The 12,269-nt window shown below is 46.6% G+C and overlaps 3 protein-coding genes across 3 annotated transcripts; 2 read left to right on the top strand and 1 right to left on the bottom strand.

Moving 5' to 3' along the window:
• The first annotated feature begins 368 nt into the window (after nucleotides 1–368).
• LOC118512421 (pyruvate dehydrogenase phosphatase regulatory subunit, mitochondrial) lies at nucleotides 369–4,146 on the top strand. Its single transcript, XM_036056824.1, has 8 exons — nucleotides 369–991; nucleotides 1,056–1,737; nucleotides 1,806–1,899; nucleotides 2,030–2,585; nucleotides 2,663–2,870; nucleotides 2,949–3,218; nucleotides 3,307–3,507; nucleotides 3,594–4,146. The coding sequence occupies exons 1-8, from the start codon at nucleotides 465–467 to the stop codon at nucleotides 3,831–3,833; spliced, it is 2,778 nt and encodes a 925-aa protein (XP_035912717.1). The 5' UTR covers nucleotides 369–464; the 3' UTR covers nucleotides 3,834–4,146.
• Nucleotides 4,147–6,995: 2,849 nt separating this feature from the next.
• Nucleotides 6,996–9,639, top strand: LOC118512420. The gene is made up of 5 exons (XM_036056823.1): nucleotides 6,996–8,444; nucleotides 8,523–8,675; nucleotides 8,744–8,851; nucleotides 8,914–9,003; nucleotides 9,074–9,639. Exons 1-5 carry the CDS (start codon nucleotides 7,485–7,487, stop codon nucleotides 9,122–9,124), a joined length of 1,362 nt encoding a protein of 453 aa, XP_035912716.1. The 5' UTR covers nucleotides 6,996–7,484; the 3' UTR covers nucleotides 9,125–9,639.
• A 955-nt stretch (nucleotides 9,640–10,594) lies between these two features.
• Nucleotides 10,595–12,269, bottom strand: LOC118509209. Its single transcript, XM_036049483.1, has 5 exons — nucleotides 11,374–12,269; nucleotides 11,134–11,292; nucleotides 10,941–11,021; nucleotides 10,764–10,853; nucleotides 10,595–10,660 (listed from the first exon to the last, which is right to left on the bottom strand). The coding sequence occupies exons 1-5, from the start codon at nucleotides 12,139–12,141 to the stop codon at nucleotides 10,595–10,597; spliced, it is 1,164 nt and encodes a 387-aa protein (XP_035905376.1). The 5' UTR covers nucleotides 12,142–12,269.

The following is a 12,269-nucleotide window of genomic DNA, read 5'->3' as shown; positions in this document are numbered from 1 at the left end:
CGGAAGTATTAAAAAACCGAAGGCAGAAGTCCGACACAATCAACGACCTTTTCCGTTCGGCAGGCGGTTTCTGAATGCTTATCCGCGGTGACGTTTTCTATGTATTTCCTCTTTGACATTTCTAAATCAAGATATATACAGATATATACAAACATAAGGTACTTATAACTATGGGAGCCTACACTTTCAAAGAATATTTTTTGTTTTTTGGCCCTGTTGTGCTATATTCTAAATTAATTGAACATGGTTCAAAATCGCCCTTGTGAAACCGAATCGAGAACGTTTTCAAACCAGAACGAGCAAAGCTTTCGACCAGTGGCTATAGACCCAGCGTCGCTGTCTTTGCGAGCAGTCAACGAACAGCTGTTCTGTTGACAATTCGCTCCTACGAAAATAAAGGATTTATTTATTTATTGTGCCGCGAGTGCTTTCGGTGGTTTCATAAAAGTGCAAACAAATGATCAATGTTACCATCTATATTAACGGTCGGCAATCTATCTCGGGGTTTTAATCGCCTAAAACTAATCTCCGACACCAACCATGTGGAAAAGTTAGCCAATCTCCGTCCTTCCGGCTCGTCAACAGCTGCGAAGCATCTCTATTCCACGATAGCCGGAGCGGACCGTTGGGAGGATGGTCTTCCTTCGCAATTCAGCAACACACCGCCGAAAGATGCGCGGGTTGTCATTTGCGGCGGTGGCATTATGGGAGCAGCGGTAGCGCATCAATTAGCACAACGAGGCTGGGGCCAGCATACGGTGCTAATAGAACGGGGGCGAATTGGTGAAGGCAATCCGTTGCACTTCAGCGGTCTGCTGGGCGAACTCAAGCCAACCCATTCGCAGGTGATGCTTGCGCAGACTTCGCTGGAACTGATACGGGATTTGCACGCCAAAGGTCTTCCTACGGGATGGAAACAAACGGGATCGCTAAACTTGGCACGAACGCGAGACCGGATGACCATGTTCCGTCGCATGAAATCGCAAAGCGTGTAAGTAGAACGAGATAATTATGCACGGTTTGCCAAATAATGGGTTTTGTTTTGAAATTTTCAGTTCCTGGAATGTGGAATGTGAAATCGTAACGCCAGAGCGATGTAAAGAGCTGTGTCCCTTAATAGACATCGGTGACGTAGTAGGTGGATTGTGGATTCCCAACGACGGTGTCGGAAATCCTAACGCATTCTGCCACAGTTTGGTGCAAGAATCTCTAGAAAAAGGCTTAACGGTTGCGGAAAACTGCTCAGTTACCAGAGTGATCCAAAAGGATGGACGGATCAAAGCGGTCGAAACCAGCAAAGGTACCGTGGAATGTGTGTACTTCGTGAACTGTGCTGGATTCTGGGCTCGCCAGGTGGGACAGATGTCGGAACCGTACGTTAAGGTTCCGCTTCACGCGGCTGAACACTACTATCTGCACACCAAACCGATTCCCATGCTCGGTGACAAGTTCCCGGTGGTGCGCGATTTGGACGGACACATTTACTTCCGCGAGAATGATGGGTGTCTGCTGGCAGGGGGATTCGAAGCAAAAGCCAAACCCGCTTACGAAGACGGCGAAATACCTGTGTCGACTGCTGAACGAAAGCTGCTTCCAGACTGGGACCATTTTCATCCCTTACTGGAAGAACTCATCCGTCGCTGCCCCTCGCTGAAGGATGTGGCACTGGAAAGGCTTTCCAACTGCCCGGAAGCATTTTCGCCGGACTGTAAATGGATCATTGGGGAAGCTCCAGAGGTTGGTGTGCCGTGGCACCATGCTTGTGTTACTGCTTGCTCAATGATTGCTATTTGTAATGTTTACAGATACAAAACTATCTGGTAGCTGCTGGCATGAAAACCGTCGGGATGTCCGCAGCCGGTGGTGTGGGACGGGCAATAGCAGATATAATAACACAAGGTAATCAAGAACACGGCGTCAGCTTGCGAGGATGTCTGTGATTTGTATGCTATCCTATAATTGGTCCACCGTTATTGCTGCCACCATCTTTCCAATGTCAATAACCACCCATGCGTCCTGCTGCTTCTAGGTTATTCTACGGTGGACCTACATGAGCTGGATATTTCTCGATTTTTGGGCTTGCACAACAATCGCAAGTTTCTGCGTGATCGTGTGCGCGAGGTGCCTGGATTGCATTACGATCTCAACTACCCGTTTCATGAGTTCCGCACCGGGCGCAACCTGCGCATGTCGCCCATTTTTCCCGCGCTGAAAGAAGCCGGAGCCGTCTTCAGTCAGGTGATGGGTTACGAACGGCCCGCGTGGTTCGATAAGAAAAATTCCGTGGACGACAAGGGCAGCCCAAAGTTTCGCATTGCCACAACGAACGGCTTTGGCAAACCGCATTGGTTCGACCATGTGCAGAGCGAGTATGAAAATTGTCGTGAAAGGATCGGAATGAGCGATTACAGCACGTTTACCAAGATCGACCTATGGTCCAAAGGAAACGAGGTGGTCGATTTGCTGCAGTATCTCTGCTCGAACGATGTGGATCAACCGGTCGGTTCAATCATTCACACCGGCATGCACAACCGCCATGGAGGGTATGAGAACGATTGCTCCTTAGCACGACTGTCGGAGAATCAGTGAGTATAACACGGTCGGATCGGTTTTTTGTTTTCTCTCTTGGAGTGATATAAATTGTTGTTTGATTTCATACCAGTTACATGATGATTGCCCCGACGGTGCAGCAAGCACGGTGCAAAGCATGGATTGAGCGCCATCTGCCTCCGGGCGGCCGCGTCAGTGTGTCCGACGTTACGTCGATGTATACCGCGATATGTATCATGGGACCGTTTACGCGTATCATGCTTTCCGAGCTCACCGATACAGATCTATCACCGAAAAGTTTTCCATTCTTCACCTGTAAGGCAAGTTGAGTACATTTTTTTTATTGTTGCCACACTTACATTGCACACGATAATAGCTGTCCACTCTCTAATGCACAGGAATTGGATGTTGGTCTAGCAAACGGAATACGCGCCCTGAATCTGACGCACACCGGTGAGCTCGGCTACGTCCTGTACATACCGAACGAATTTGCTTTACACGTGTACACGAAGCTTATGGAAGCGGGGCAAAAGTATGGCATTAGGCACTGCGGCTATTACGCGATGCGAACGCTGCGTGTTGAAAAGTTTTTTGCATTTTGGGGCCAAGATTTGGACACGTTCACCACTCCCCTAGAGTGTGGACGCATGTGGCGTGTGAAGTTCGATGTGAGTAAAGCGGTGTAGCACGCAGACGATCATTTAAATTTTTGCAGTGTACAAGCGTGCCGTTCCATCTACAACTCTTGCTTTGCAGAAAAAGGTAGATTTTATTGGAAAGGAAGCATTGCTGCAGCAGCGAGACAAGGGTGTGGAGCGGATGTACATACAGCTGCTGATCAACGATCACGATCCGGATCTCGATCTGTGGAGCTGGGGCGGCGAACCGATCTATCGCGATGGGCTGTACTGTGGCCAGACGACAACCACAGCCTACGGCTTTACGTTCAAAAAGCAGGTATGTGTTGAGCGGCACATACAGCCGCGGCCCACAGAAACCGGGGATTATTTCGCAACATTTCTTTTTCCGCCTCCCACCCACAGATCTGTCTTGGATTCGTTAAAAACTTACACCCAAATGGCCGAGCGCTGCCGGTGACGAATGACTATGTGCTGAGCGGAGACTACGAGGTGGAAATAGCTGGAATTCGTTACCCTGCGAAAGCAAATCTGCACTCGCCCAACTTACCCACCAAGTACCCAGATCAGGAGCGCGAAGCTTACAAGGCTACGCGCGATAAAATGGACGAGTCGAACCTTTTGGCCTATCGACCTAATAAGTAACAAGAGCTTATCGAGTAGCGAGAGGCTGAACTTGTATGAATTTTGTTGTTGAGCATTTTTTGTTCGAACATTGAGAAACTTTTGAGTTTTAGAATGTTTTGACCTGCTTGTTACTGACTAGTTTGAAATAAAAGGATTAATTGATCGCCAGTTCATGTACATTCATTCGCACATTCATTTGAAGTATGATAAAGGAAAAACTAAGTGCCATTGTGTTAAAGTGCTGGGTATGCGGTAGAGTCGAATTGTATGGAAATTGTTAATTGTAAAATACACAATACGACATATAACATAAACTGTCGTTGAAAATTGACATCAGTTATCGACGATAAGCTGCAGTTTCTCATATAGATTAGTCTATTGCAAGACGTATATAAAGAGCAATACAACTGAAGCAAAAGAAAACGTAGCAGATCTAAACACTTTATCATTTACCAAAGAGATATTAACGTCCTTTCTATCGTGAAGCATCGCTTTATCGAAGTTTATCTGCTTTTGCGACCCGTGGCAAACTTGTCCTCCGTTAACTAAATCGAAGATTTCGACTGAATAGCGTTTTCATTACTCGAAAAACAGTTTTTACGAATTTGTTACATTAAAGCTAATTCCGAAATAATCGGTTATTATAGATGGATAAAGAGGAGATCTTTACATAGAGCGGAATGAGATGGAATGAGGAGTAGAGACGGAGTGCATGAGACGAGGTATTAAACAAACGAAGTGCACGCATGAACGGGTCGTTTCGACCACCCGAAGTACTTACTTACTTACTTACTTATCGGGCGCTACAACCGCTTTGCGGTCTTGACCTGCTGCAATAATCCTCGATACCGCTCACGGTTTAGCGCCGTCGTCTGCCAATCCGTTATCCCGGCCGTTCTGGCGGACGCATCAACGCCATCACTCCACTGTCAATTTGGGCCTACCACGCCTCCACTGTCCGTGTGGACGGCCTAAAAGGACTTTACGGGCTGGGTCGTCCGGTGTCATTCTCATGACGTGACCAGGCCACCGAAGCCTGGCGAGTCTAATGCGCTGCACGATTGTGAGAGCTCGTCATTGTAGCGGCTCCTCCATTGTTCTTCTACACATACGGGGCCAAATATCCTTCTGAGCATCTTCCTCTCGAACGCGGCTAAGAGGGCTTCGTCAGTTTTGGACAGAGTCCATGTCTCAGAGGTGTATTTGAGTACTGTGACTATAAATGTTCTGTACAATCCCAGCTTCGTCCGTCGCTACAGGTATTTAGAGTGGAGAAGTTTCCTCAGGCTATAGTATGACCGGTTGGCAGCCAGCACCCTTGCGCGTAACTCAACATCTATGTTGTTGTCGGTGCCAGATAGGTGAAGTTTTGGACGACTTCGAAGGTGCAGTCACCTATCTGTACATCACCCCTGCGTAAATCAGTGTTTATTGGAAGGGCCGCTGATGGTGCCACCATCATTTTGGTTTTCGCCTCGTTGATCTCCAACCCGAGGTTCTGTGCCGCTCGCTCGATTCTTTGATAAGCTTCTGCTACATAGGAGAGCCTCAAACCAATGATGTCTATGTCATCGGCGTATGCCAGGTTCTGGATTGACTTATAGAAGATGACCATCGGAAGTTTCCACTTCCGAGTCGCGGATGGCTCTCTGTAGCGCCAGGTTGAAAAGGAGACCCGAAGTACAGTGCAGTGAAATAATTAGAGATGGACGAATACCAAGGGAACGGTTGTAAACAAAGGATGGTATGGAGCATCAATACAATCAAGCAATGGAGAAGCAACTAATAGGGTTTGAAAGTGGGAACAACGAACCTCAAGAGAGTCAAGAGCCAGCAGCTGACACCTAGACTCAAAATCGGCCAGGATCGGGCTAGAGGATCTATCAAACATTTTGCGAACCGCAAACCTGGTGAAGGGTGTCTGCACCCGTTCGATGCAACTGAGCAATACTCCAGCAAAGACCTGACCAGTGAACAGTGCAGCGCTTTCAAACAAAGAGGACCGGAAAAGTCACGAGCAATAGGATACCCAGTGTTTTCCAGCTTCTGGCCACTGTAGAATCTGTATGGGATGTTAAGGTAAGGCCCCAATACCCAAATGCCATACCAATTTTTAGTCATATAAATACTAAAACAATGTTGCTAAGTCTTTTTTTACTTAACTTAAATTACACACTATTTATTGCATTTATTTTTATTTATTTATACTCTTAGTATTACGGCTAGACGCCGTATTGTCAACACCGCATGTGTCGACTATTGTAAATTCACAAAAATTAACAAGGCATTTCCTCTCTGTTATTTGCCTTATCCCGGGCATGTTTGGTTGAAAGTGTGAGGTAGTTGCGGGATGTGTATCCAGGTTGTTGGTGTAGATGATTGAGATGTTAGTTATCTGGATCCGGTTCTATTGCTGTCCTTCCGTCTATCGGGTCTGGGCTGAAACAATGTCCAACAGTGAACTGGACATCACAACCATTTGCCTGCGAACAGTGTTTCTCAAGCACCCCAACCGTGATAGCCAAAGCCCAACCAGGTCAGCACCGAACTCAGAAGCTATCGGCGAGTTCCACCCCGTAACAGCAGGGTCTCTGCTAATCACGATATTGAACTTACTGACCACCTCCGAACCCATTGCCAGACATTGAGCCCGGATGCCATTGCTCCGTCAACGCATCACCCGTGGCATTACAATACACACTTCCAGCACGAAGACAAAGACAACACAACGAATAACAAAAAAGAGGTGGCGAATATGGATTGGAAGGATGATGAGGATGCGGAATCAAAGGATAAGGATAAGGATAGGATTTCTGGCGAGTCGGAAGATGAGCCTCATGTAGCCGATGTCTTTGGTCGCCAACACTTCTCGAATTTCTACACCCGATTTATTTGATTCAGATGAGCGTTAAAAACTCTATTTGTCCTACATCGCATTTCAAAGTTAAAAAAATCCTAAAAAAAATGTTTGGGCTTTTCAAACCGTCAGTATGAACATAATCAATAACACTAAACCCTTACTAATCACATATATTAAGTGGAGGTTAGCCCCATTTGCCCTTTGTACGACCCATGAGATGGAGAGTTGCACTTGCAGCTCTGTACTCATGTACAAAATGAAAATCCTCACCAAAATCGTTGGGTTGCATTGCTTCTTTGTATACTTTTTTAATGCAGTTTTTAAGGATAAAATTCCTCCCTCATTGCAACCAGAAAATATCCGCCAACTGAAATCAGCTTGTTAAGCTTCCGATAGCTCGTTCTCATATAAGTAACGAACCCTCATACAAGCGTATGTGCATTTATAATCCAAATGCTTCACCCTAATCACTTCCAACAGGTCAGAAATCTGTATCCGGGTTTTCCCCGGTGTGCTGGGCGCGCTCCATTAACATGTCCTCCTCTGCTGCAATAATTACCACCACCACAACCGAACTCAAACGAAAGGTAGTGCTACGAGCGGTTTTGATTGACGGCTCTATTATGAATTAAACGTTCAATTCTCACAATCCACCTGATCCCCTTGTTACGGGGAGCCAAGAGGGTAAGGTCGCAAGTGCTCGGGTAAGGTGTCAACGCAGGACAGCCGGCCGGCCGTAGGGTTAAAGCGGCAATCATGCACAGAACAGCCGCCAGTGTAGTAGGTTCCAGTGCCAGTCGTCCGTCCACATGGATTGGGCCCGCAAGTGGTGGAAGGCGAACGCCTTCCTAGTGGCATTAATGCTGCGAGTTCTGTTCGGTGCGCAGGCCGTTATTTTTGCCGAGCGAACTGCATCGAACCACCACTCCCCGGCGGACCGCAGCCCTCGGAGTGTCGTCGTGGCACGATGGAGAAGAATTTCCAATTTCACAACTGCAAGCGAAGGTGCCGCCCGGGGGCTTTTTACGATGATGGTCGTGCTGCTATCGTCAGCCGTCGGTTTCGGCACTTATTGGCATTGGTCTGATGAGTTGGCGTTGACAAATGGCATAATTGCATCGTCCAATTGCCGCAGCCAGGGCTGTTCCAAATCAAAGCGAGCCTTCCGCATGGATGTGATCGGTGGATTTGCCTTGCCGCTGCTAGTGACCGTCTGCATTTATCTTGCCCGCTGGAATAATAGAGCGCTGATTCGGGACCTTAATCGCAATCGCAAAACTATCTACCGCAGTCAGCAAAAGTGGCAAGGAGGCTTCTGGGAGCAGTACGGCCGGCTCGCCACCAAACAGCTGTTTGAAGTGATGGCCTTGGGAATCCTTTGGCTGAATCTCAGACCCTTCAGCCACATGAAACCCAGTGACAGTGACACGGAGGATTATCACGTTGGCAAATTAATTTCATCGATGGCGTCGATGGTTCCGGCCACCGTCTGCCTGCTGGTATCCATCGAAATGGGGCTCAATTTTTCGTTACTAGCTCGCGGATTAAGCTCCTTCAATGTGGCCCACAGCGCTTTCGTTCGATCTATTCCTGTTCCTGCCGGTGGTGTTGGCCAATGTTCGGCGTGTAAAACTGCTAAGCGTAGCTATTTGCGCAACCTAGTAGTGCAGTTCGACGAACTGGGCCAATTTGCGGTCGAAATGGTACAGTTTTATTCGCCAATCTTGCTAGCGATTGTTGGGATGCATTTTGTGCTGTTCACGATGCAGGTAAGACACAATATTTAACTGTTTGATTCAACATACTGCCATCAAGTTTTGCTCATTTTGTTACTTCATTTGCATTAGCTGTTCCTGTGCTATCGGCAGATGTCGCGTACAACGAGCGATTCGGTGAACATCGATCAACTCGGTCAAACGCTGTTACCGATGCTGTCTGCCATCGCCAGCGCAGGACAGATCATATTTCTTGTCGATATAGCGGCCGACTTTAATGGAAAAGTAAGTTGCACATCAGTATGTCGGAATGGAAAAGTTTGAAACAATTATACTTCTACGCACGCACTTAGCTGGACGATTGCGCAGCAGTCATCTTGGGACGTTTAGCTGCAGTCGCCCATCACAAAGAACACCACCAAAGGCAAATAATGCATGGCAACAAGGAATTGGACAAATGTGTAAGATTTGACGCGAATCGGCTGGTGTCGCTTGTTATATTTATTCGTGCTCATTTTGGCAGGTGACCACATTGGCCTTGATTTTGAATAGAGTCCGTGATGGGACGTCCCTGTATGGATACTTCGATTTAGACCGCAGTCTCGTGATGACGGTAGATCTAACACAGGAAGTCGAGTTAAGTGAGATGAAGTTCTAACGGCGCTTTTCAACTGTCGTTTCAGATCATTGCTTCTACCTGCTCATATCTGATCGTTTTAATTCAAGTAATGTGAATGTGAACAACTAGGACCACGGACAGGAGTTGCAGTGGAAGATGCAGCTGCTTCCTCGTGTATTGAAGAATACATTCATTTGAGCGCCAGATGGACTTAATTTTTAACCATCCTGACAGCACTATTAGTAACCTCAACTGTGATGCGGGCTGACTCTGCAATCGTTTATCCTAATTGTTACCATCCGGCCACTGAATGGTCATTTTCATAAAGTAGACCTGAGCTATCTACCATAATTTGTTGACATTGAAGAATCCCGCATTATTACCTCATCGTCGACGACAGTTTTCCGAGTGCTTCAAAGCTTGTCGGAATCGTCAGTTTCTACAAGAGATATCTTGGTTTTTGTGGCCCATCTGTTGGATTCCTAAAGGCAGCCTTCGACTCAGTGTCATCCTCATCCTATTCCGGTGGCAAAATCAGATCAGTGTAGAATTATAGACCTGAACTACATTCTCATCGATGAACCGGTGGTACTCTCCACACTCGCTCAGCCGAAGCGTTCTTTCTCTCCCGTTCCCGACGGTATTCTCCCCTCAGTGCTGATTGACTCTAGAGAGGTGTTGGATCCCATATTGACGCGCCTTTTCGCGAGGTCGATTAGTATGGGAGTTTTTCTCTCGCTTTGAAAATCAGCCTTTTTGATTCCGATCTTCAAGAAAGGATGTCTTACTATCCCATCCAATTACCGAGGCATCTCTATCCTTTTTGTCCTCGAGTATGTTATTCACTCCTTATAACATACTCGAGTATGTATTCATTCCTTCCTACGGTTCACCCGCTTATCCTTCATGGTTCCCAGTAAGGTTTCAAGCTTATACGCTCCACCCTGTCCACCCTGTATACGCTTTTATCTGTTTCCGCACTTGAATGCTGGTAGACAGGTTAACGTCATTTACACGAACTTCAAAACTGCGTTCGATTGCTTGCCTCAACGGCTGCTTTTAGACAAGCTGGAACACTTACGTTTAGGTTAGGCTTAGGTGGTTCATTGCTTCTCTGGTTCTGTTCCTTTCTGAAGGACCGTGCTTACAGAGCAAGGGTCGACGGTGTGCTCTCCGATCCTTTCGGTGGCAAGTCAGGGGTTTCTCAGGGCAGCGTCTTAAGTCCTTTATTGTTTTCGCTTTTCATCTTGGACTGCATCAGATCGCTCCCAAAGGGTGTCTGTTGTATGCCGACGATGTTAAGTTATATCTTCCTGTGTCCTCTTCTCAAGACTTCCTTTGCCTTCAAAGCTAGGCTGATGCATTAGCGGATTGGTGTTCCTCTAACGGGCTCATCCTTTGTGTTGATCAATCGCTCAACCACACGCACACGGTTGCTTCGATTTGCGTGCCTTCACCATCGAATGCGCGACGCTACGGTCAAATCGCATTCCGTTGCCATGCCAATGACGTGTTTTGTGTTGCGTTAGATTTCTTAAATGACGCGATGAAAGCAACCTAGTTCCTTTTGCATGTCAAATAACATCTACACTTGCTCGGATAATTTAAATTGCATCAGCAGTACGATAAAGCCGAGAGTGGAACCCATTACCTGTAACACACGTAAACATTTTTTTGACATAAGCTATTTTTTTTAATTTCCTTAAATAAACAGTAAATCACTGCTTCATGATTCCTTGCTCATACCCTCTTACCTTAAAGAGAAGTGAATTATTCAACGATATTACACCCGAAATGTCGATTGATGCACTTTTGTGCATCATATGTAGTGTCACTATTTCCTGCTGCAATAGGAAGTAAAACGTGGTGAAAGTTAAATATAGTCCGCTAATTGTTAGCTTATCTTGCGCCTTCCCTGCCAAATGCATTACCATTCGACCATAGTTGATCCCTGCTCCCCATGGTTCCGCCGCTGGAATGTTCTGACAAACGCTGAACGTTGAGTCAATTTGCTATAAATAATCAATGCATCCATAATCAGCTGTTAGCAATTTCACCTCACTCTTCCGCTTTGCAATATTTCAACATCAAAACTCTCGCTCTAATCCACTTCAGTACCCTTACCCTTTGATGAAGCTTGTTAAAGCCGTAAATCATTGAATGAAAATCGATACAGCGAAGCAATAGTTTCAAGCTGCTGCGAAGCAATACCGCCCCAAACAGTGCATGGCCGTGGCGCACTGCATCGAACACTTCCTTCAAGCCGACGAACAGCTCGTAACTCTGTCAAATAGAGACTTGTATAAGTTAGTCCCACTTACAGTGCGCAACCAGTTCACCTCCTGTATCGTCTGAAATACGAACGTCTGAAACGGTTCCAAAAAAGTGGTAAAACAGCACTGACGCTATGACGGCATTCTGAAGCTGGACGAATGCAACCACTAAGCCATTCAATTCAGCATCATCTTCGATCATTCGAAGCACACGGCGATAGCTTTGGATTTGAGTCAGATCCTGCATTGCGATGTTCAAGCTGCCGTACAGCCGCCGTTGGGTATGATCAATAAACAGCATGTAAAGTTCCAGCGATCGGACGTAAGTGGAAAGAATGAACGATGCACAAAACAGGGAAAATCTGTAGCTCACCGAGTGCAGCGGATCGCTTAACCATTGTTCAGGAATTGCATCGCTTATGCTGCAGGCCAGCAGAAGATGAAAAGTTACGATTATTGTCAGTCTGATCAGCCACCGGTTGACGATTCGGGGGAAATGGTTCGCACGAGCTGCATTTGCCGACAGCATTCGTTCACTAGTGTTGATTGTTTCGTTCAACAAATTCGTTGTCTGCATTCGATGGTGGAAGAATATGAGATACGCTAAAAGCGCACTGCACCACTCCAACAACAGCTCCAGCAGCGATATCCATTCCGTGAGGTCTAGCGTATTTAGATCGTAGATTAATACCAGCAACGGGGGAATGCCGGATAGTACCACCAGCACCGCATACACGGATGTCACCACCAGTCGGGTGGTTGTTTGCGCGAATCGATAGCTTTTCCCGGTGTGCGATAGCTCGGCATGCAAGTACGGTAATGCGCCATATTGCACTATTTTCAGGGCTCGTGAAACCATGCTGTTCTTTCCGCATGCAATCGTTTACTAAATTGGAGGATTTGTTTTATTGGCCAAAGGGTGAATATTGTAGTCCTGCTGCAATGTTTTACCGTTTGTGGTGTGTCATGCTCAATTACATTGATGGA

Source organism: Anopheles stephensi, chromosome 3, assembly GCF_013141755.1.
Source record: "Anopheles stephensi strain Indian chromosome 3, UCI_ANSTEP_V1.0, whole genome shotgun sequence".
Classification (NCBI taxonomy): domain Eukaryota; kingdom Metazoa; phylum Arthropoda; class Insecta; order Diptera; family Culicidae; genus Anopheles; species Anopheles stephensi.
The sequence above is the reverse complement of the archived record's forward strand: the minus strand, read 5'-3'. Positions and strand labels throughout refer to the sequence as shown.

Bases quoted from the DNA above. Each gene is read 5' to 3' on its own strand.
- LOC118512421 (XM_036056824.1), top strand. From the start codon at position 465: ATGTTACCATCTATATTAACGGTCGGCAATCTATCTCGGGGTTTTAAT. The intron at 3,219-3,306 runs GTGAGTAAAGCG...CTTGCTTTGCAG, and splicing joins TGTGGCGTGTGAAGTTCGAT to AAAAAGGTAGATTTTATTGG. The intron at 3,508-3,593 runs GTATGTGTTGAG...TCCCACCCACAG, and splicing joins GCTTTACGTTCAAAAAGCAG to ATCTGTCTTGGATTCGTTAA.
- LOC118512420 (XM_036056823.1), top strand. From the start codon at position 7,485: ATGGATTGGGCCCGCAAGTGGTGGAAGGCGAACGCCTTCCTAGTGGCA. The intron at 8,445-8,522 runs GTAAGACACAAT...CATTTGCATTAG, and splicing joins TTGTGCTGTTCACGATGCAG to CTGTTCCTGTGCTATCGGCA. The intron at 8,852-8,913 runs GTAAGATTTGAC...TCATTTTGGCAG, and splicing joins ACAAGGAATTGGACAAATGT to GTGACCACATTGGCCTTGAT.
- LOC118509209 (XM_036049483.1), bottom strand. From the start codon at position 12,141: ATGGTTTCACGAGCCCTGAAAATAGTGCAATATGGCGCATTACCGTAC. The intron at 11,293-11,373 runs GTTCGTATTTCA...TCTATTTGACAG, and splicing joins TTTTTGGAACCGTTTCAGAC to AGTTACGAGCTGTTCGTCGG. The intron at 11,022-11,133 runs GTAAGGGTACTG...GATTATTTATAG, and splicing joins TTAACAAGCTTCATCAAAGG to CAAATTGACTCAACGTTCAG.